Source organism: Plectropomus leopardus, chromosome 4 (assembly GCF_026936395.1).
Source record: "Plectropomus leopardus strain MGB_pleo_1.0 chromosome 4, ASM2693639v1, whole genome shotgun sequence".
Classification (NCBI taxonomy): domain Eukaryota; kingdom Metazoa; phylum Chordata; class Actinopteri; order Perciformes; family Serranidae; genus Plectropomus; species Plectropomus leopardus.
In genome coordinates, this window is record NC_142179.1 from 26,600,925 (window position 1) to 26,625,683 (window position 24,759).

The 24,759-nt window shown below is 38.9% G+C and overlaps 1 protein-coding gene across 2 annotated transcripts; it reads right to left on the reverse strand.

Annotated features, from left to right (window-relative positions):
* LOC121944095 (phosphatidylinositol transfer protein beta isoform-like) lies at positions 1-23,320 on the reverse strand. 2 transcript variants are annotated; one of them, XM_042487769.2, is made up of 12 exons: positions 23,189-23,320; positions 20,174-20,204; positions 17,452-17,597; positions 17,109-17,200; positions 16,903-16,910; positions 15,010-15,084; positions 14,828-14,911; positions 11,242-11,319; positions 8,489-8,599; positions 7,343-7,465; positions 6,289-6,367; positions 1-3,223 (listed from the first exon to the last, which is right to left on the reverse strand). In XM_042487769.2, exons 1-11 carry the CDS (start codon positions 23,206-23,208, stop codon positions 6,320-6,322), a joined length of 816 nt encoding a protein of 271 aa, XP_042343703.1. In that variant the 5' UTR covers positions 23,209-23,320; the 3' UTR covers positions 1-3,223; positions 6,289-6,319. The 2 variants fall into 2 exon arrangements, with proteins under 2 accessions (XP_042343703.1, XP_042343702.1); XM_042487768.2 differs by lacking the exon at positions 6,289-6,367.
* Between the last annotated feature and the right edge of the window lie 1,439 nt (positions 23,321-24,759).

A 24,759-nucleotide genomic window follows, 5' to 3' on the forward strand; every position in this document is an offset into this window, starting at 1 on the left:
TTTATTTTCCAGACGAAATTTATTTTATATTTAGATACAATACGTAGACTTAATGGCACACGACAAGATCTCAGAAAGAAAAGGCACAAAATATCATACATTCACTACCATGTCCCCTGAATTTCAAAGCTGATCAGAAACATTTAAAAAGCGAGCAGTTCAGAAATGAAACACTTGTAGATTTCATAAATTAGAATAAGACTGTACAGTTTGCTTTGTGAGTACTTCCTCTCCCCCATAACATTGTCTTGACAGATGGTAAACAATTGATTTAGGTTGTTCTCTTTAGCCAATGGCTTCTCTATTCAACAGACAGCAGGAATCATTAAGACAGACTTGGAAACATTGATTACACTGAAGACCTTTTGTTTCACACTTTTCACTCTTTGAGACATATGCATACAATTCCAATGCGGTAACAAAGGCCGCCTGGCTGTCTCATATACTGTGATCAATCGAAACAGGCTATATTACAACCATGTCCCATCATGTTGACACTGTATTACCATATCTCCCACAGAAAAGGATATGGTATGGCGAAAGGAAGTCAATTGTTTCGGGCAACTGATGAGCAACGATATCGAAACAGATCCTCGTGTCGTATTGTTCACCTGAGAAGATTTTGTCGTTTAGAAAAATGTTGCCTCAGATAATTGCTTCCCAGTTTTCCTATGTTACCAGCCTACATTTGCTGAATTCATGTAAACAAATCAGAAATCCATTCGCACTCTTTGGACAAGCCAATAACCCATTACTGAGGAAGTGGATCACATTCCCTCATACAATACAGACAATAAAAACATTAGGATCTTTGAACATTGATCATTACATTGGTTTTGAAAGGAAAATAGATCTCTAAAAACAAACCCACAATTCCTGTTATACAATTTAAAAGGACAGTTCAACCCAAAAACAAAAATAAATATTTTCCCTCTTACCTTCTTGACCGTTTTGTTACGAGTTGCAGTGTTACAGATATCAGCTATAGAGACGTCGGTCTTCTCTCAAAACAGTTGAAAAACTGAAAAGCAATGTCTCTCACCAGAAATCATGACCCGGTGACTCAATATAATCCACACGCCCTGCTGTGAGCAGTTTCATGTAGGAACTATTTTCTTTCTACCAAAATATACCCAGCAACCATATCACTGCACAAAAAGACACGTGCATTATATTATATTATATTATATATATTATACGGCCCATATCTCCAACACTCAACAACTCACAACAAAACTATTTAGATTGTCAAAATGCATGGTAAGATCATTTTGGGGTAAACTGTCCTTTTAAGACACAAAATCCAAAAAAACAACAAAAAACAAGAATGAAATGAGGAAACCACCTGTACTACAGTATATATGTTTGTAACGCTGTGATGATCAACACTGTTGGCCAGTGCCACATGATTGTGAAGCCTACGGGGAGAAAGTGCAATAAGGAGCTGAAGAGTCATTAATATGGCATATCCATCAATCAGGTGACTTGAAGAAAAGATGTAAATCTGCAGCCTTTTGCTGTTGCGGCTGCAACTTACACATTTTTGCTTGCTGAAGGAATTGCGCTTGCTCAGGCGCTGCGACACGCATCGGGAAAGATAAGAGGGAGTCACATGCAATTCTACACTGAGAAGAAAATAAAGAGTCATCACAAACAACTTTGCTCATGGAGCTCTCTGCCATGATTTACTCCTAACAAGTAGCAGGCTTATAACTTGAGCTAACCTTTCGGTGTTAGGAAAATTGCCAGTCAGAAACAAGGGAGGTAGCTAGAGCAATAGCTGGCAGCAGAGGTACAGTAGGTATAATAGGTCCAATAGGTATAAAGGTCCGGAGATTAAGGCAAGCAGTGTGCTGCTGGTGTTGACTGGGCACTGGTAAGGCTGTCATGAATCTGTAAACACACCTAAAATGAAGCAGGAGAAGAAGAGGCCTTTTTGGAAACTGTCTACCTCGGAGAACCAGATGAGTGAGACAGGCCTCTGGGGGCAGGCTGGGTGAGGTGGGGCGAGCAGTGCGCTGCAGTTTGGCTTGTGACAGAGGCTGGAGGGGTGTAGCACCATCTGCGGCTGTTTTTCAGTGCATTTTTTTTCTCTGGGGACATCTGTGAGGGAGGTGAATGCCGTGTTGTATGTTATGTGTGAACGTCTTCAGAATAGGGAGGGAGGGAGTGTGTGTGTGTGTGTGTGTGTGTGTGTGTGTGTGTGTGTGTGAGGGGGTTAAAAAAAAATCAGTGGGAGCTGTAAACACTTCCAAAGTAACATCCTTTTAGCTGAACAAGCTTGCATGGATCTGCCCAGCTTGAGCTTTTAAGAGATCAGTCACTGCAAAGGCATCCACACCTGCAGGTGTGTGCGTGTGGACGTGTGAGAATGACTTCACATGTTTATCCTCATGCGCGATGTATATGTGTCATATGCATTTGTGTGTGTGGGTTTTCTATTAAATCCGTTTGAGCGGGAGAGTGAATACCTGTACGGGCATGATTGTCAGTGTTAATAAGATGCAGTGCTTTTCAGTACGGTGGGGTGGTGGGGGGAGGGGGGGGGGAATTACAATGGGCCAAGGCGCCAAGGGTGTTAGTAATCTCTTAATGGAGGCTGTGGCAGGAAGGAACATGAGTATGACAAACAGACAGACTCATGCCGGGGAATGCAAACCACTGAGCCACAGTGTGTACAGTTAAGACTGAGGAGGAGACAAAGAGGGGTCAGACAGGGCATCGTTTTGTGAGGAATGTTTTGGAGGAAAAATCAAAATATAACAGAAGGAAATATTTGGTCCAACACCTGCCACTGTGGAATCAAAGCAAATTATTTTTTTTAAAATGTATCTCTACTGCAAAGTAGCTCCTGTTCAATCCTTTCTACAAAGCTTCTCGTCAATAACATGATGCTGATAGCTGGCCTTTCTCTGCCAAGGAGATAAAAATTAACCAGAGTCTTATCAGCTCGGATCGTGTTGGTTTCTAGAAATCAATTCCTCGCTGTATAGAATGTCTATGATTGGGTGCAAGTCAGGGATCTGCTCTATTGATTGCAGGTAGCAGAGCCCCCCCTCCCTCCCCTCTCTCACCTCCACAGCCTTGAAATCAGTTCTGGTTAAAAAGGTGGCACCAAAGGAGCCCTCTTAGCAGTCTCCATCGCTGCTGTCATCGTGGGCGTTTAAAATCCTTTTCAGTCCTCTGCGGCAGTGGTTCCTCGTACTTCTCCCTTCCTGCGAAGCTGCGGGGAAACAGCAAAACAGACACGGCATTAGATTTATGTAAGCTGAACAGGTGAGAGGCAGGTTTAGTGGATGCTTGCATTTCAGTGGAACCCTTAATGAATGGTTGCTGGTTACTGCGCACAGGTTTGGGTTCATTTTTTCTCCCAATAGGCATAACTGGAGTAGGGCTGCATGATAATATCGACATGTCATCAATATGGGCAGATATTGGCTTTAAAATGAAATATTGGGATCGGACAACATGATGGTTTCTGCCAATATCCCAAACCGATTTCTTTTTAATAAATGACAAAGTGAACATGTATGAATCATCAACCCTGTGTTGATTTTTTTTCTTATTTTGCACAATAAATGAATATTACATACACTGAAAGGCATGGCATTTTATGTCTCCATCTGCTGGTGGGCCATCATGATAAGAGTATGAATAATATTATGTTAATTCCACTACAGACCTGTTGATCACCAAAATTAGGTGTCGGTTATCGGCAAAATGAGTTGTTGTGTATCAGCGTGTCAGACATCGGCAAAAATCCAACATTGTGCATCTTGAGTTTTACTTCTTGCATCATAAAACATAAAAAATACAACAAATGTTCTTTTGCAAAGTGAAATATTTAGCCTTTCCTTAGAAATCTGCTCCAACAGCCCTTATCAAGCCCCTTGTTTGTCTTCTAGGTAGATAACAGCATCACTTTCAAATTCTCCTACCCTGAGGCTGATGGCTTTGGAAAGTCAATTAGTGGCAGAATCTGATAGCCGAATACCTTAATGGAACAGTTCAAACTAACAGTGGCTCTAAACAGAGGAATAGACAGATCTGATGAAATGGCATGAGGATTCACCCTCCGACTTCTCCATCCTTTTTCCCCTTCCTCCCTCCCTTTTTTCTCAATCACAGCACAGACTCCTTCTCTACTGCAGAATTCCATTTGTATGTTAATGAGGGAGAAAGGAGCCATCTTGAAACCACCCCCCTTTCTTGCCCTTTCTGTCCCTCATGCCTCCCCCTTCTACACCAACGGCACCCGACCGGCGAACTCAAAAAAAGGCAGACTTTTGGTGCATCATCTCAATAACTTGGTGTTTCTCATTCACCCCGAGCATTCTTGTCAAGAGCCTGAATGGCAGTGTATGTGCCGTCCCACACAGTCCCAACTGTGACCCAGCCAACCCTTGAGCCCAGAGGTTCAGGCCTCGTCTGCCTCCTCACCGCAGCCCTCTTTGATGGCACCCGCCTGTTTACTTACTCCAAGGCAAAATGAGAAACACATGCTGAATTGGGCGAGATTTGAAAGAAAGGGGGGTCGGGCTAAGCGCAGAATGCTGCATGTTGGTAGTAAGCCAGGAATGTTTGAGCAGGGCCCGCTTTGGCCAGTCCAGCCCGGATTCCTCCCTTTTTTCTCCTTGTACGGCCAAAAGTTCCCAGACTGATATTTAGAGTAGTTCCAAGAGTAAGGTTTTACAGAGAATGTGATTCACAGAAATTAAAGCCTGTGATCTAAAAGAGGACTGTTTGTCTTCTCTGCCTTGTATTCCTCTATCGTGAGGCCCTAGTTTGCAGGTACTGGTCTTGAGCATGCATGTTTTTAACTGCTGGCCACCTCTTAAAAAATAGCATGTGTGATTCAGAGAAATCTTTGCCCAGATGTCAAAACACTTGCATAGTGAATTTGTACACAGACGCAACTCATACAAACCGTCACAGATTTCCATTCGTAAGCAAAACACCTGACGGCCTAACACATACGTCATAGTTCTCCTACAGTATGTTCACGTTTACATGCACAGATAAGTTGAGTTAGTTGTAGCTTGATAGGGCCATTTAATTGGCCTATTGTCCTTGTCCCAGTATACAAGCATCAGGGGAGAATTCATATATTGACTGAAGTATGTCCGACTCTGCCATGGTAGGTGGAGCAATGCCCCCTTTCAGCTAGTTGCTATAGACCTTAATTATTTATACAGTTAATGCTATAGACCAAATTACAATGTTTATTTACAATAACTTGGGAGCAGAAAACCGCTGCATCATGTACACATAATCAAAGGCTCTCAGCAAACTCTGCCTTCATTGATTAGTTTTAATCCACCTAAAAAAATCAATATCATTTTAAGTATATGCTGTATTTAGAATATTTCCACCTCTTAACATTGGAGTAAGACAGCCCTTGCTGACAGGGATTTAAAGCCGTTATATCAAAAACACCAGACTCTGTTGAGAAAAACTGTGATTTTACTCTACAGAACGGCAGAGTTGCTGGTCTACTGTAGCTGTTGTGTTAGGTAAAGCGGAGCAAATATTCAAATGTAATGTGCACTTAAAGAGATATTGAGTTTTACCGCAGCCCCACTCACAGCAGTGCATTGTTTAGCTTCCGTGCTGTCATGGGACTGTACTTTATCTATCAGATAAAGAGGGTGGCTGGGGTGTGGCTTTGTTTGATTTAAAAGAAACACAAAATATTGCCATTTAAAGTTGTATGTCCCTCACCTTAACAAAAATAAATTAAAAAAAAAGTCCCTTCCCAGTGCCTAATTGATTTTAAAATGCCTAAACCATTTTGCACCACCCCTTCACTCCTCATAAACAAAAAAATATTCCCAGCACGGTGACCTGGAGCATGTGCACAATGCTTAGGCCAGTTCAGGTCTGACTGAGGCATATATATGACAGAGAAGCTCAACTCCAGACCAAATTCTCTTGGTGTGTTTGTCTGACTTTGAGAAATACGATTTAGTACGATTTCAGTCGGACTAACATGTTTACACGTACTTTAAAAGTCCAGTTTTAGTTGGACTGACACATTAATTCAACTTTTTCTAACATAATGTAAACACAATGTGTGATCTGGTGTTATTGATTTACTTATTCACAGTGAGCTATGGAGTTGTAAGTAAAGGCATAAACACACGTGTAGATATAGATAAAGTGGACTAAAAGCCCTTCCACAACACCAAAGAGAAAAGAGTGAAGGCAGGATAAGGGTGCAGCAACACAGAAACCCCACAGAAAGCAGCAAAGCATCTAAAACACTGGCCTCTACCAGCAAGAACTTACACAGCAACACTGAGATCTACATCTCGCCTGGCTACTCGACCGCAGCCTTTGTACCTCGCACAGAGCCCTTCTTACGCATCTACACAAAAATGAAAATACAGGAAATCACAGAAATAGGGATTAAGAAGGCCACGAGGGCAGCTAGGACTAGGTAACCTTGAAAACATTTTGTAAAAGGTTTTTTTTCTTTCAGTTGTCAATAAAGCATCCCAAATTATATTTTGAAATGCAGTTTCAGAGTTAAAGGAAGTAATATTTATACTATAAAATACAAAAAAAGTGGCTAGATTTTTAGGTTACTACTTGGGAAGCCAGACAGTGATGTAAATGGGTACGTCATTATCCTTCTCGTCCACTTTAATTCTTCTGAGAATATCATATATAATCAACAAAAGTAGTTATTGTGATTAGGCTATGAAAAAAGCACACAAAAATATTACTTAAAAATGGGGTTAAGCCATCAAACATTTTCAAGCGGGCTTCCTGTTTTATCACGCTACCATACTCCTTGTTTGTTAAACTTCTCTAATGTCCAGTTATCAGAAGACAACAGCTCCGTTAGGATAAAAACTAGACCAGTGTTTTGCTGGCTCCTCTAAACTCTTAGCAAATATTAATCCTTATACACACGTACACAGGTATATTTGAAAACACAACTTTTTCTGTGTTTTGACCTTTTCATTATGATGTTATCTGTGTTTTAGAGCACTGAGAACCTACCCTTTGTGTCTAATGTCAGAGTGTGCAGCGTTTTCTCATTTATGAGGTGTCATAAATCAGGTGACTTTTATGTTTAATGGCGAATGTGACCAAAAAGCACTAGCTCTAACCTTTCTAACGAGACTTTATACATGTTTATACATTGTTGTGCAGTTACTCTTTCACTAAATTGAAGAACATATGTCAGAATGCAGAGGAGAGACAGCACGCTCTTGATGTTAGAAACAGTTGTGTGCACAAAAATCCATCACTGACCAATAATATTTACATCAGACGCATGAGGTTTACTTTTTTTCGTGGGCATGAAATCGTGAAATTTTACGCATGCACTCACATCTTCCAGTTCCTTCTGTGTCTCTGCTTCCATCCGCCGGATGTCATCCATGTTCAATTCCACCCACTTATCAATCCAACAGAAGAGCTGGCGATGGAAGTTGGTAAAGATTCTCTTCTCTTGCTGAGGGAGATAGTAGTAGTCTTGGTTAGGTTTGTCTTGTTATGGTTAAAATATATTTATTAACCCCACAATACTCATAACAGTATTTTTTTAATATGTACATTCAAAATAGGATTAAGCAATTCACACAAACTATGAATTTCATTTAAGACCAACATTTTGTTTGTAATTCAGTATGTAATTTTTTGGGAAAAGTTCCTTATCTTTTTTCACTACACACCAGCAATATTTCATTCGATACTATAATTGGATATAGTCAACATATACAGTGCTCTTTTATGTAAGCCAGGCGTATGTGTTATGATAAAATGAGAAGAACTGATGAATGACTTGATATAAATAAAATATCATTATTTAGCTACTAAACTGTAAAAACTTTCGATCGCAAAAGAATTAAAACTTGTAATTTCAAGTGTTGTAAACATGTAATGTAATCATCATGACTTAACTTCAGTAAAATCTGAAAAAAGAACAATGAAACACTGCAGAACAACAGATCTGGTGTAAACAATAATAAAAGACAAATGAATATAAATTTTACTGATCTCTAGTCAGTTATAATAACAAATCACACAGATCAAAGTGCACACTGAATATGGCTCTACCACTCGTCTATATGTAAATATGTTGTTAACCATTCCTGCTTCACCTTACAGACCGTGGTCAGGAAGAGCACAGGCTCTCTTCTCCAATTGCAAACACCTGTCTGCTCTCAGCGCATCCACAGTCACTCACTATCTCTGGCTTCACCCCCCCAATGTTTTTGTTTTTTAAATCGCAGTTATTGAAACTTTTGTTCCATTATATTGCAATGTCAGTTTCAGTGTGATATATATAATAATATAAATGAACATACTATAATGATAGTTTTCCACTGGAGGTCATAAAACAATAATTATCATCCAGTGCTAGTACTATTCAGTAGGCACAGAACTGCTTCCGCAAACTGGAGCTCTCAAATTGAGAACGAGCTCCCGAGCCAGGATAAGCAACTGTTCAGTTGTGTAAACATATCACTCAAACCTCATGGATGAAGTTCTCCACTTTGCCCTGCAGGCCCCACCACCTGAACTTGACTGTGACCAGTTTGTAGGCACACATCCTTGGGCAGTCAGTCTTTGTAGCCAGCTCTTTCTGTTGGGAGAAGAAATGCAAAAAGAACGACAACTTACTACCCATCACTTTTTAAAGCGCAGTATCAGAATAAATAACACAGTAGAAAAACTTGACAGAAACTTTCCAGTGAGAGAATAATCCTAAAAACAGCAGAAGGCTGAGAGAATATTATTTTAGACTAATCTTGGCTGCATTCAAAGCTGAAAATCATTAATACATAATGCTTTGGGTATGGAGCTTGCTGAAATAATTATCAATATGAAGATGTGCTGTGCAGAGATAAAAGTGCCCTAATCTACAACACACTTTCTAAATCCATCCGCTGCTTGCACTCTGCCTCCCTCTGAAGAAGAGAAGAAAAGGAGGAGGAGGGGGGGGTTGGGGCAGAGCAAAGTGGATAAACTCCAGATGAAGGGACCATTTCTCTGCCTCCGCCCTGACAGCGACACCGTTCCCGACAGGCATGCCTTTGTGGCCACGGAGGCAGATAAAACGGTGCTCGCGAAGCGATAAGGGCGTCGCGGTGCAAAGCTGGTTACATTATTAACACCTAGGACCTCCTCGCCCCCAGAACACACATACTCTCCCTCCGAGAACACCTGTTTAATTAATCACTTCATTCTGGCTCGGCATTCCAAGAGAAAATGCCACAGACCCGCCTCAATCACCCTCATCCCACTGCCGTTTGATGCTACGATCATGGAAGGGAGCGGGAGAGGGGAAATGAGAAACATTTCTAAATTTGCAGTGGGTTTAGAAAAGTTGTCATCGCTAAAGGAGAACTTCACATGAAACGGATTCTACATCAAAACACTTACGGTGACATTTCTTCTCTCCCTCTCTGTGCCCCACTCAAAGGAGCAGAAGTTTTCAGAAATACAAAGGGTACCGATATGCAAGCATGTGTGCATGCAGAGATAGACAAGAGTTTTATTGCTCTGAGAAGCTGGCAGAAATTGTGCCTCTGTTGTCACATAACTACTTTTTTTTCACCTTTTCAAAAACAGCCTTTTTCCATGTCCACAGCGGACGGGAAAGTGATCTAATTAAAAACACAAAATAAAAAGTTGTGCTTCTTTATTCATACTTTTTAAAAGCTGTTTGGCTGCCTTTGTTCTGTGAAAATTCTTGAAGCAGAGGAAAGTTTCCCATGGTGAACTTTGAGGGCTCCGCTGCAGAGTAGAAATTCTCAGTGCTCTAACAGTGAGCAGGACCCATTTCTGAGGCTGTGGGGTACGGCAGGGTTTACAGGGGAAAGCAACAAAACTCCCTACAAAGTTTCCCATCTTATTGACTTATTACTCTCTATCAAAAATGCATCAGTCTTTATACAGAGCTGCTGCTTGTCAAATTTAGAATCAATGTCCGTACACTGTTTCTTTCCCATTTCTGTCTTCATCTTCTGTCACAAATCTGGCAGACGGAGCTCAGAGTAGAACCTTTATCTGACCCAGTGACAAGAAATTTCTATTACATCCAATTAGGGTTGAGAAAGAGGTGATTTGTCTTCATCAAACTGCAGCCTTACAGTTCTGTCGTCCCCACTCCGGCTCTGTGCTCTGCTGTTCACAGTGCTGTTCACATTTGTTCAGGTGATAGCACTGGTGTGGAAAATGATTCTTTAGTGTTTATGTGAAAAGAAATCTACACAAAATTAAATAACAGTAATATAAAAACACAAAATAGCTGATTGCACAAGTATGCGCTCCTTTCATATCAAATTTAGCAGTGATGTTTCAAGTCTACCGCTTTGGGTCTATGCGAATAGGTCTGCATCCGCTTTGCACATCTGGACACTGCAATTTCTCTCCATTCTTCTGCTCACGCCCCGTCAAGCTGCAAAGGGACTATGAGTAAAAAGCATTTTTCCAAGTCCAGACAAAAACTCTTGATTGGATTGAGGTCTGGACTCTGACTCTGTAACTGTACGACATGATCGTTGTTGTTTTTGGGCATTCCCTGTGTAACTTTGGCTTTATTTTTGGGGCTTGCTGGAAAAAAAAAATCTTCTCCCAAGAGGCAGTTCTCTTGCAGACGGCAGCAGGTTTCCCCTCAAGGATTCCCCTGTATGTTGCCCCTTTAGCACCTTAAGACTTCCAAGACTTGCTGCAGAGGAGCGCCCTCACAGCATGACGCTGCCTCCACCAAAAACCACACAAAAAGCTCAGTCTTGGGTTCTCAGACCCATGCACTTACTTCCACTGAGTTTGACAATCTCCCACATACCTTCTGGCAAAACCAGCCTAAATGGTTTTATTTTTAACAGTGGGTTTTTATTTGTTCAGGGTTTCTCCCACAATTGTTGAAAGCCTTGTGTCTCCCAATGCAGCCATAGAACCGTGTAGGCTCTTTGGAGTTGGCACAGGTCTCTCTGTGGGGAGGACAGTCTGCTCTAGACAGATTCACAGATGTTCCTTATTCTTTCCATTTTGTTATGACCTACCTTACTTTGTTTAGTGTTTTGGAAAACCTTTCTCAAAGAATTATGCAAGGTCTTTGCAATTAGAATGGTAAAAATGGAAAACTTCAGTTATGGACCGGGGTCTTAGTAAATGAAAAGGTATAACCCCTCTTTAAAAAGTCTGGTATACAGAATTAAACCCTAATTGCCATTTGGGTGTGAATGTGTATGTAATTTCCACAGCTCACAAGAACATTACCTTCCAGGCGGGCCCAAGGGGTCCTCTGCCGGTCTTAACTGACTTGAACTTGGCAGGGTCCTCATCTGGCTTGTAGTCCTACAGGGAGAGCAATTTATATAATTAATACAATACATAGTGCATTATATTTGGCTGAGACAAATTGTTCAGTGATACAGATTACCTCTGCTCTTTAATGTTTAAACATGAATACTTCTGCACCATGAATTGCACAATAAATAAGTGTTTTGGTTTATTTTGCAACAAAAGTGTACAAAATAAAAATAAAGTATGTTATGATATGACATTTTAATCACAATTTTGAGAAAAAAAGCACCAAACTGTTGTCAGTAGCGATTCTGGAATTTCTATCTTAGAGGAGAAGTGTGTAGGATTCATAAGATTTAGTGCCATCTAGCACTGAGGATTGTCGACAGCAACAAGCTGACACTTTTCTCATGTGCCAAGCATCAAGTCACGGTTAGGATTCCTATAATGTTCTTTGTTTAACATGCTTTTACCGGAAGCCCAATTATCTGCAGAGGTGATTCAAACCGGAAAAAACACACAGAACCGGAAAATTCAAACTGGAAAAAACACAGAATAAAGCAGTTTCACATTAATAAATCAGGGTTTTTCCTTTTTACTCGTCGCAGAGGGGCTGCTAATTCTACGGCCAACAAGAAAACATGAAAGAGCCTATCTAGAGCCAGTGTTTGGTTTGTCCGTTCTGGGCTACTGTAGAAACATGGCAATGCAACATGGCGATCTCTGTGGACGAGGACCTGCTCCTAAATGGCTCATTCTAAGGTAAAAAAACAACAACAATTCTTAATTTTAGGTGATTATACACCAAAGAAAACATTCGTATTATATTATATTATATTATATTATATTATATTATATTATATTATATTATATGTATTTCCAATTTATCCCCCTAAATCCAACAACAACAACAGACCCCAAATAAGCCACAGTGAAAAATACTGATATTCAATACCATTGAGGGCATAAAAGGTATTTATTTTATTCAAAAATAAATACAACAAAGCTATAACATGATGACTACTACTTCTCTTTCAGTGGTTAGTAGCAGAGAACATCAGAATGACTGTAGTGAACATTAACAAACAAGAGAGAGTGAGAAAGCGCAGCTGGTACCAGCAGAAAAAAAGTATTGAAACCTTTGCAGACATTCAGAATTGATATCCATTGATGCAAAAATATTTTTTACAACATAACGTCAGACTAAAGAAAGGTTTATTTCATCGTGGCATTCAGTAGGCTATAGAAATGGTGGCATGTTTGTCCTACATTGCTGCTCACTCACTGTGCTCTAAACTAAGCAGCACAGCAGTCACTGCCACTGAAAGGCCAAAGAGTACCGTACTCATTCCCCAAACCCTGACACCCCCCTGGTGATAATGTCATGCAGCAACACCAGTGCACAACTCAGGCTTAAGTGGCTAAGAAATAAAAGACTGTCTGTGAGACGTTGACAGCACCAGCAACATCTGTTTAATTAGGGCGACACTGGTGCCAGTTCATATATGTGATTGTGCTTACACTTACCTGCATGTGTGCTGTTGCAAGTTTCTGTTGATGTGTGTGTGCGTGTGTGCGTGTGCGTGTGTGTGAGTGTCCAAGTACAGGTGCTGTTACTGTGCCACCACATTACACTCACTATATATTATATATATATATATATATATATATATATATATATATATATATATATATATATTATATATAAATTTACACTCACCCTACCATATCATCATATATCACATATATCATATTATGCTAAACCCATTTCAGTGAACTAACCACTTATTCCCCATTGTATGTAAGGTAGCTGGTCCCATGACAAAAATGATTTTTTTTAAAGCATACAGAAAATTACTGAGCGCACACGCCAAGCACATGAGCACATGACAAAGTTGACTTCAGAAAACAGGCCAGAGAAATGGTAATTCAAATAAATGAAATGGCTTTCAAATTATCAACAGCTCAAGGGCCCAGCAATTTTAAATAAATCATGATGCGCCTGCAGCTAAAAGCTACTTTTCAGGGCTATCGGCCAACAGGAGGGTGCCAAACGTGTGGAAAGAGATAGAAACCCGCCCTTACACACAGACACACATGCACACACGCACACAATAATTTGGCTGTTTTAATGCTGAGAGCTCCATCACTATAACAATACACTGTGCTGCACTAATGAGGTCTGTGAATCGATATGCCGTGGTAGACGAAAAGGAGCTACTCCACAAGTAAAACAGTGTGTGTTAGAGCGCGAGTGTGTTTGTGTCGTGTGTATTTGTCTAGTTCCGGCATACGAAGCACTGTGAGCCTTAATTACACTAACAAACTCATCTGTGCTGGCGGTACGCCCCAGGCCCTGCAGCCATGCCTGAGGCTGAGGGCTGATAGGGTCCTCAGACACAACACACTCCTCCAGCAAGGCAAACACCTCCGCCTCGTTAACTACCCACCGCAAACAAACACGTACACACACAGAAACCAATGCTTCTCAGCCAAATAGCCTCACATACACAGCCACAGCCACAGTGAAATGAGGCAATGTGATGTCAAATAACAGCAATAATGTGTAACATCTTCAAATAAGATTTCAGAGATTTCATGAGCATCATAACCCATATTTATATTTTGAAATATTACTGAGCCAATCTTAGGATGCTCAATTTGAGTTTAGATTCTTTAAATGTTTCATGAAGATTTTGAGCTGGTGTTGATATTTCAGATAATTTATATTTATTCAAAACATAATTAAATTACTAAATCAATCGACTCCAACTGTCTAATGTGATTTTCTGCTTCCAGGTCTTTACTAAAACACTATTCAATTTACCACCTTGGGTCCACTTGTTCCACTTGATAAAACAAGTACATCAAAGTATTCCAGTACTGTTCGGTGAGTGGGTTCAAAAACCATCTAAAAATATTCTGCATTGCAACGTATATCAATTTCAGTAGAAAAGTAAGTGGAACACTTAGTTAATTTCTCAGATGATCAACAGTATATTAATCAACAATTTAAATATTGCCAACTTGTTGAGGTAATCTGTCAAATAAAAAATGTCAAACATTGGTAGATTCAGCTAAACTAATGTGATTATTTGCAGGATTTTCCAATTAATTATGAATAAAATCTCTCTTTTAAAATGTTGTCCTAGACTCATTTAGACTCTAACATTTAGACCACCAAAATAACTGATAAACACAGACAAAATCAAATGCTGATCTGTTGGATACATACAGTTGTAAATGTGACAATGCTTATGTTTATGTTTATCAGTTGAAATTCTGTTCCCATTTATTGATTCTCCAAAACTTCTGAGATCAACCAACATTGACATTCTGTCTCCATAGAAATTGACTTTGCAAAAAACGTCACAAAAGTAAATGAAATGATAAGATTACTGCAGATCAAAAATAAATCAATAATTCCCATTTGAACATTACTCATGTAAAGTGGACTGGGTTTAGCTGATAGCCCGGTAATGATCAGGATCACCCACATGAAGGCGCCAAACTGTGTTTTATCTTACAGTGGAAGTGTGCCTAAAGAGTTTCTACTTACAGCATTGGACACCTGACTTCTGTCTGCGATGTCTATGGGTTCAACAGATACATTTTGCCACGTGGAGCTGTCTAGCTTGTGCACCTAAACAACCAAACAATAAAACATTTGTAAAAAGAGCACACAAACTTAAGTCCGATGTTCAAATGAATATTTGCTTGATAAGATGCAGAGGTACTCACATTTTCTTGTGTTCCAAGGTCTGGTTTGTGCCATGTCTCAATCTTAATGAAGAAATTGTCTTGCATATACTCATTCTGGAGGGAGAAATCAGAGTATGACAGGATATTACAGAACTGAATGTATAGAAAGACTGTGGAAACAATTTAAATAGAGGGATTTTTTTTTTAATGAATTAAAGGGACAGTTCACACAAAAATTAAAAATACATACTTAACCTTTTACCTGCAGTGCTACTTGTCAGTGTAGATTGTTTTGGTGTGAGCTGCTGAATGATGTGTTGTCTCATATCAGAAATTTCTGTATTATTTTAAGTAGTGCACTTAAAATTTAAAAAATTACGGAACGTTGGCCACTTCTCACCCTTACTGGTTGCCATGTTGTCTACGTGGCAAAGGGGCAGGACCACAAACATTTCAAACTTAGGAAAGGTTGGCTGACTACTGCTGTGAACACAGAAGCATAGTACAACTATACCGTTGTCTGATCATTAATCACTGATGTTACACAGTTGGGGCGTAAACTATACAATCTATGCATAAAGTTACAGTATGTGGGGCACCTGGTGGCATATACAGAGGTTGTATCCTCGCTGTAGCAGCCGCGGGTTCGATTCCGCCCTCGACCCTTTGCTGCATGTCGCCCCCTCTCTCTCTCACCCTTTCACGCTTAAATTGTCCTGTCTATTAAAGGCAATAAATAATCTAAAAAATAATCTAAAAAAAAAAAAAAAGGTTACAGTATGTTTGGTGTTTATGCATGATAAATTGACATCTTCACTAAAGAGAATTTTAGGATTATGTTTGGGGTCAGATTCTTGACAAGTTGTAAATGTTCACAAAATGTGGCAGCTGTCATTAACTCAGTATTTCTGCTGTATCAGCTACAGATATTCAGAGTTACAGAAGCATGCCATGAAAGCATGTTCATTTTTAATTCAATAAATATATAAATACAGAAGATGTCGCCTGAGATGGCAAGCAGTAAGAGCAAGTATATACTTTGGTGAGGGACAAGCGTTTGTCAACTATTGGCGCTAATTCTCCACCCGGATGCTGTCAAATGTTGCGATGGTCGTTTCTGTCAAATGCACAGCAGCCATGTTTGATTTGAGAAGACACAACCCTTTGAAAATGTGTGCGCTACACAAGTATATAGTGCACACAGGGTACTACATGTAAGTGTACTTACAGAAGTATCCATTTTGAGAGACACCACTGAAGATATTAGCCGTCTGTTGAAAAAAAAACCCCAAAAACCTTGTGGTGCCCAAAGCGCACTAAAAAACAAAACAACAAAAAAACACACATTTCAAAAATTCAACAGCCAAAGTCTTTTACCAGAAATCATGACCCAGTCACTAAAGATAATCTTAAGACCTTGTTGTGAGCAGTTTCATATAGGATGTATTTTCTTTCTACAGAACTACACCCACCAGCCAGAAGGCAGCGTGGATCTACTCATGGACAAGAGGCTCATACTTATGACAACACCAGATGTAAACATCATTGGTGTCCTCCTCGACTGAAGTGTAACATTAGCTATTCAGTGATGCTAGGTGAGCTCGCAGTAGACGCACACTTCCTTCTGCACGGTGATATAGTTATTAGGTGTACTTGGGTAGAGAGAAACTTCCCACAACAAGGTCTAATTATTCTGAGTAACCGGGCCATGTTTTCTAGAAGAAGACATTCCTGTTGAGTTTTTCAAAATTATTTATTTGCCGCTTTGAGCACCACACCACCATCTTGTTCCAGTACATTGGAGAGAGGGCAGACATCTCTATGGCTCGTATCTCCAACACCTGGCAACTCATACCAAAACAACCTAGACTGTTAGATAGCACTACAGGTAAGAGAAATACAGCAAAACAAAAGCCATTTAAGGATACCTACCGTCACAACTGGATCAAGGTTAGGCATGAAGAGAAAAGGGGGAAAAAAAACATCGTTACTGATAAAACCAAAAACAAACATTATAAATTCATACCAACAGAAAACACATGAACATGATGCAAATAACACAAGTGTATTTAACAATGGAGAGGACTAAGGGTTTCAGGGTAAAGCAAAGGTAAAGTGATATGGGGAGGGGGACTCACTGGTTCTGCAGTAGGGGTAGGCATTCCAGGCTTTTTCATGGAATACCAAGGAGCCTTCAGGGGCAATCATCCTAACAAACGCGGGGACTTTACTGTAGGGTGGGTACAGATGATGGGAACGGGCAGATGCAAGTGGAGAAAAGGGAAGGGGAGACAAATTGCCTCAGTTATCAGAGGTTCTAGAGGAAAAATTGTACAGGTGGAAAACAGAACTTGAAATGCTTCACAACAAAGATAGGACAACACTGCCACTGCCTGGAAGCTTGATGCCATTACATACAATATACAAAGGGCACTTACTGAAATAAAACTAATCTGATTTAAAAAAAAAAAAGACACAAACCTCCTTATGTGGTAGATTTTGTGTGTATATTGTCCTTTCTCGCCATCTTTCTCATAGGGCTCATTCCTGATTACCTCGATGCCCTCACCACCACCCGTCTCATTTTTACTTGCTTCAGCCACAGAGAACAGCTGTCCCACTTGATACTGTAACACAAAAAACATAACCATAACACAACAGTCATCCGTAATATCAAATGAACACTGGCCTAAACCGACTTGCTGATGCTCCAGGTTTAAAGAAGTATACAACATATTTTTTTCTTAAACAAGTTCTGAGGTAAGTAACGGGTATGAACAGCATTTGTATTCCATGTATGCATTTAACACCAGCTGCGTGTGAATCATTAACCAGAATTGCAAGCAATGTCAATGATGTGAGATGGTCAATTCTTTCTCTTCTATGCATTTTATCTTTGTTTTTCAGTTTTAGGCCAATGGGTCCCCACCTTCCTTTGTCTGCAAACTAGGGTTGCAAATTTAAAGCACTTTCCTCAATTGATTTTTGGTAAAATGAATGATTGATTAATCATTATTTTTATTTCAGTCAATACCAAATGTGTGTTTTTCCACCAAATGTGTGTTTTTCTTCAATCAAAGCTCACAGCAACATGTTGCATATACTTTGACAGCACTGCATAGCCTATAAATTAATTAATCTTCTTATTCTTTTAAATATTTAGTGACCCTTCACAATTTATTGGGGGCCTCTTCTGGATTCCCAAAGCCCAGGTTGGGAACCATTGTAGGTTGTGATTAGGGAGACAAAACGCATGAAACACTTGATTTGTGATTTCAAATTGAGCATAGAAGCCAAAATAAACTAATTAAGATGTGTTATTGTCCTGCTGTTCCTCCAACTGATTGTAGATTTATATATTGTGCCAAGAAAAACTAATAAAGAACTGAACTGTTTAATAAGCCCATGTCTGACCTGTAGTGTTTTTTTTATTAAACTGTCATCTTTCCAAATCAAAATGCAGTGAAAAGCAGCCATAATCTGGGCGGTGTATTTGCATGTCAGACTTTAAATGTACCCCACATTCTGCATGCCAAGTTAACAAATGTTGCATGTTATCATGTTTGAACAACAGACTGTGGATGTTTGCTGATATTTCAGCTGCACTTATTTTTCAATTATTTGGAATGAGCTTTAAAATGCGGTACTAATTTCCAAGAGATTCTATCACCATAAAAGGCAGCAGGGCGAGAGTCTGGGCTTCATGACATAAACCTTTATAAATACAGGGAACAAATCCTGACCCTCATAAGAATTACAAATGATCCTTTTTTGGATGAGGCTGGTTTCCTTAAAATGCAACCAGAAGCCAAACACTGGAAATGATAAGACAGTAGTACAGTCATTACTCAAAGCCTCTAATCTCTGTGAGGATAACGCAATTATTTTTAAGAAAGGTGCATTAACAAGACTAATTGTAAATCCTACAAACTACAACTGTGTGACACACTGTGAGCCCAAATAAGGGATCATCAGATTCTACGGCATGTGACACTGACAGTAAACATGAATAGGGTTACAAGTGTAAAATGTCTGTAATCGATTTATCAATTTATTTTACTTCTTTCATTAAAACTTTAGTTAGCAAATTTCATGAAAATACCTTTTTGTCATATTTGCTGAAACTGTCACTAAATCTACATAGTCGCAGGTTTTGTCTGAGAAAATTGAGAGTTATTGTTGCATTCTAGCTTTTTTTTTTTTTTTTTTTACAACTTTTAGTAACAATTCATAGTGTAAATTTGGGGCTGACAGATTATCAGAGGGCCAATAATCTGTGCCAATATTTGGCATTTTGCTGATTATCTGTATTGGTATTTTTATTTCAGTGACTGCCAATAAAATACATTAATTAAAAAGTACCTTGTAAAACCTCAGGGAGCTATTCTTATTTATTTAGTTTCTAAAAGAAACTCGATAGGAACTTTATATAGGAGCTGTATGACGTTGAAAGTCTTAGTTTTGATTAAAATTTGCCAAAGGCATTCAAACGATGTTTTGTGTTGGAGTTGACAGAAAGATTTTTGTGTATATTGGTTCCCAATTTCTGTTGCTGGTCTCATTAACTACTAATAAGTATTGTTATTGACCCTAAAAAAAACAATATCCATTGACCCCTGGGGTGAATGTCTTTCTTTTTTGTTTTTTCATTAAAAGAAATCCAGTGCTACTATTAAGGTATTAATGTGTCTAAAAACATTTGAGGTGAACAATAGGCCATGCAGAAACAGAACCTTTAATCATATTTGATCAACACTGCTAAGTTCGACTGCAGTTCACAAGCAGTGATTGACAACTGTGTCACATCCTTGGCTCTGATTGGCTGTTTTCCTTTAGCCACAGAGGATTCTGGCAAATGCCATTCAAAGCTAGCTGGGTGTAGTGACAATTAAAGAAAACATTACAAAATTATATTTTGATAAAGGTTACCAGCTATAGCTTTAAATGTGAAAATTGACCAATTGTGTGTGTGAAAGGTAAAACTAAGATTTCACATTTTCTGCACTGACTGGCATAAATGGAGTCTGTCACTACACCTGAGCTAAATTTGTTGTCATCTATAATGAAGAAAGATATAGGTGAAAAGTATGAGAAATTAGGTAGAACGTAGACGTTCTGATATGAAAAAACAGCTATAGTATTTACAACATTACATATTTTGTCAATGTAATAATAACACGAGAAAATAAAACTGTTTACTCACCTCCTCGACACTGCAGGGTAAAACCACACGGCTGCAAAAGAGAGAGAAATGTGGTAACATTCACACAACACCTGTTTTTAAAGAACACTGCTCAATAAGCATTTCTGCCAGAAGCACTACTATTTTACTTTAAAGTAAACAAGTATAACATTACCTCCAAAAACAACATTACGCAGGACGAAGGAGCATAAACACAATTCCTTTCAATTGATTTAGTTTAGACCATGTTCCAAAATGTACGAAACACTCAAATGATAAAAACTCCATAATGAATAAAAAAACAGAACCAAAACACTGGAGGAAGCAGTAATGCCATAGCCATGCATTAGATATAGCGTCAACAATGCAAAAAAAACCCTGTCACTGCTAAGGAACAGGAAGCCAGTTGCGGTCACTCTTTGTGACATAAAAACTATTACTACCCAGTCTGACACACTGCTGACTTCAGCACGATAAGAGGAACCTATCACTCGACCAGAGTAGTTGTATCTGAGTGAAGCTGTGCTTGGTTATGGTCAATACATAAAGAAAAATCCATTGAAAAGAAACGTGAGAGCAAAAGGAATAAAGGAAATAATATGAACTATTTTGGACCAGAAACATTGCCTAAAAACAACAAATGTGCCACACAGGTATGGCTTTCTGAAAAAGAAAAGGCAATCTTTTGGACAAGAGATCTAAATGCAGTGTTTACTGTTTGCATAGTTTAAGTACTCTGCAACTTTTCTTTTTCATGTCCCAGCAGACTTCTGCTTCAGGGTGCGGCATGCCCAAACCAATTGCATCACTTACCCTGTTGAACATGAAGCTTCAGTCTATGACCACTAACCACACAGTGTAAGAGTAAAAAAAAACAGGCAGAGGACGTTCTCTCAAAGCATAAATCTGAAGCAAGGCTGTATCCCACAGTGATGTAATTCTGGCTGCACTTTTTTAACCCATGATGATTGTGCTCTTTTGATGATATTGATGATAAGCTGTGGGAACCAATGACAAAGAGATTTCACATAAAGGCCAGAATTAAGACTACTCTTTTAACTTGTACTAAAATTAAGTTGATCTTCACAATGACACCCAATGAGGGATGATGTATTATTTATGCAGGCTGCTGAAACAAGGCCACTGCCACCTCTAAAGTGAGACTTGGTGATGACTGATGTTGACTTTTGACACAATCAAGGGCACATTGCACATCATGATGGTTCTCAAGTCTGAAAAATGACCTTGACCAGATAGCGAGTAAATGAGGAGTAGTGGTATGAAAAATTAGATGTAATTTGCAACAGCACTTTAGAAGACCACTATATGGAACACTGCTTTTGTGAGTGCTCCCTTGCATTATAGAAGGTTACGCCAGTTTCAGAATTTCAGTGTCTTTTTCTGCTGACCACATAGGTACTCTGATGCAGTGCTGAGGTGCATCTGAAATTCTGATCATGTTAAAAGTAATGCTGCTGTGTAATATTTATGGAATTAGACACTGTAGCTGCATGTGTTTACATAAGTCTAGTCTGTTTATTGAAGAATTTCTGTGGCATGCAAAATTAAAACCAGCATCCCCATCCACTGATGTATACACTGATACTACCAAAATGAACAACAGAGTTTTTACACCAAAGTCATGGACTTAAAAATTGCCAATTAGGCCTAAATCACAACCACTTGAGTACAAATAAGGGGTCATAATATACAGAAATACAAGGTCATAGGTCACATTGTAAAATTAAAAACACAAACTGAATAGGAATACAGCACGGACAGGAACAGAGTTCCTCAAGGGCCAACACTAATCTTTCTAACTTTCTATCAAACAACACAAAGGGCATTAACCAAATCTGGGATTTGTTATAAACATTGCTGATCTCCTTGATAAGGTTTGGTGGCATTTGTTTATTTACAATTCGTTCAATCTTATTTCTTAAACTATAAAGCCTCCGTTTGTGTTAAACGAAACATCCTTATAATCTGATTTATGAGACTACTGTCACGTGTGCTCCAGGGCTTTATTTTGCAGTTTTAAAAGCGTTATTTTCAGTTGAGCACGAGAAACTGTATATAAAACTTAATCTGACGTTAACAGAGGACATTTAGTCAAAGACACAATAAATGAAAATGTTGAGTCCAGCATGTCGTGGCTATGAAAAAGCAAATTTGTGATTAGGATGGTGGGTGGCTACAGTCTGGAGGAGAAAAAAATTACAAGACACTTCCGGCTTGATGAAAAAGCATTAATTCCTACACTAACTGAACCAAAGTTAAAAACTAGCACCCTTTCATTTCCCAACCTCGCAGGCAAACGTTTGAAAAAAGTGTTCCGAAAATTATTACTAATTTACTGCCATGGATCGACATATTTTTCTACCTCTTCACTGTCAACACGAGCATCTTTACATCCAACTTTATGACTCACAGCTAACCGCTACTTAACGTAACCTAAATACTACTACCGCTAGCAGGCTAGTTGACTGATAAAACTTGGTTTGACACGACAGCTAGTGAAATCGCCTTTTAATGAAAGTCTCTTATCGTGGGTAAGATTATTGGGCGCCACCACAAGTTTGTGTGTCAGTGTTGCAAAGATAACATTAGCTAAGTAACTTAGCTAATGTCAACGCTACAGGTTAGCTAGCATTAGCATCTGGTGAGCTAGAGGTGGCTTTGTAGCTCAAGTTAGTTGAAGTTTTATAACGCGAGAGCGCAAGACACATACACACAAACCACAGACTGACAAATTTAAAAGCCAGCTACTTCAAGCGAACACCTGAGAAACTGTGAGATAACAGCAGCTGTCACACAGTGCCGCGCCGCTGTCAACGCCGGTAGGCCACAGCAGCTCTCAAGCAATCCCACCCTTCCCTCGTGTGTTTGACACAGACACTGAGACAACACGGAAAGTTTTCATTTGTGTCAAACCGCTTTAAAACTGCTCAGCCTAACCGAATCCGTTATAACAGCCATTCTGTTGCAGCAGTATTTACAACAAGAAAACAGTTTAAACAGAAACACAGCACTTACTACTCCTTGATGACGACCATCGTTGCTTGTTCCTCTCGATACTACCGTTACTGCTCAGCGACCGCTGATTGCTGCTGACGTCATGAGCAGCAGAGAGGGGCGCGCGGTCCCTCCCTCGTGAGCGGTGATTTGCAGAGGGAAGCACGGACGGACACGGTAATTAGTATTAACCAATAGAATCTGCCTTTGGTGGCTTTTAACCCGCCTATTGCACATCTGATCTGATCAAGCAGTGCGACTTTTTTTCTGTCAGTCAATCACAATAAAACCTTTTCAGTTACTGAATTTCTTCATTATGTCAGATGTTTTTTTTACGAAGCAGGCCCTTTCATGAAGATTTGTCTTGTTGTTTCATTTTCCACTGCACCGCCGGATGCCCACATGCTTAGTCTGACGTGTCCTTAGACCTGGTACCTGTCAAAAGCAATGATAGACAAATACTTTAGCTTTGTTTATCTTACATATTTATTATTTTAAATATTATTTTACTGCTCTATTTTCAGTTCGTATTTGTATCAATTACTTTTCTATGAACCCCTAGCGTCGCATGTTTATTTCCTTGTTCATTCGTTGCTTTCTGTTACTGTTTCTACTCTCTACTTCTATATTATTCAAGTTCAATTGAATAGTTAATAGTATATATATATATATATATATATATATATATATATATATATATATATAAAGCAGTGGTAGACAGTAGCATAACAAATTCCAATAACTTAACTAGTGTTCTTAAATACAGTTTGTGAGTAATTGTACTTTACTTGAGTTTTTCTTTTTAAACTCCACAACATTTCTGTGAGGGCTGTCATTACTCTAACATTTGCTCTGATGTCAGTTTTTTTCTGTTCTTAAACGCAAAAGTCCGCAAATCCACAACAAATTCTTTGCCTTGGCAACAGAAATTCACTTAACTTAAAAATGTATGATGTTGTTGATGATACCAAAAACGGAACATTGTCTAAAACGTATTTTGGTTGTAAATTCGAGCGGAGTTGATGTTGAATAGTTATACTGCTATGGGTGTGTAACTGGGATGTTAAGTTGGGTTGTTTATTTATTTATTATTCTATTTATGTATTATTTTTGGCGGGATGATGAGAAGAATTTTGTTTTGAGCTAGCAGTTGGTTGAAATAGACAGACAAACAAGAACTAAAGATTAAAAAACATGAAAACAACAATGTTGGTCTTTCTGTAAAGTTGTTTCTCTGTACATTTCTATAGGCTTTGCATAATAATCAGCAAGCTTTTCATTCAACAGGTTCTACAAGCAAGTTGGTGCATGAAGTGGCTTGTTTTATAGTAATTAGGATCTGTGCATGTACTGTGACAACAACAATTTGTTCAGATTTTTTTTTAAACTACTTTGAAATACTTTAAAATAGTTAGAAATAGTTTTTTTTGTTTTGTTTTTTTAAGCAAGTACACTGCTTCTTGAAACTCAAGTAATAATGTAACTGTACAACCTTCACTTGGAGTAAAACACTAATAATCATAATTTGACTTTATAAATAGAGTTTTGTACTTTGTCCACCACTGGTCATAAGGAAATTAGGCTAAGTACAT

What these genes read in the sequence shown, in the direction of transcription:
- LOC121944095 (XM_042487768.2), bottom strand. Translation starts at nt 23,208, where the DNA reads ATGGTCGTCATCAAGGAGTA. An exon ending in ACCTTGGAACACAAGAAAAT is followed by an intron (nt 14,912 to 15,009) that starts GTGAGTACCTCT and finishes TTGGTTGTTTAG; the next exon opens with GTGCACAAGCTAGACAGCTC. An exon ending in CCCTTGGGCCCGCCTGGAAG is followed by an intron (nt 8,600 to 11,241) that starts GTAATGTTCTTG and finishes TTCTCCCAACAG; the next exon opens with AAAGAGCTGGCTACAAAGAC.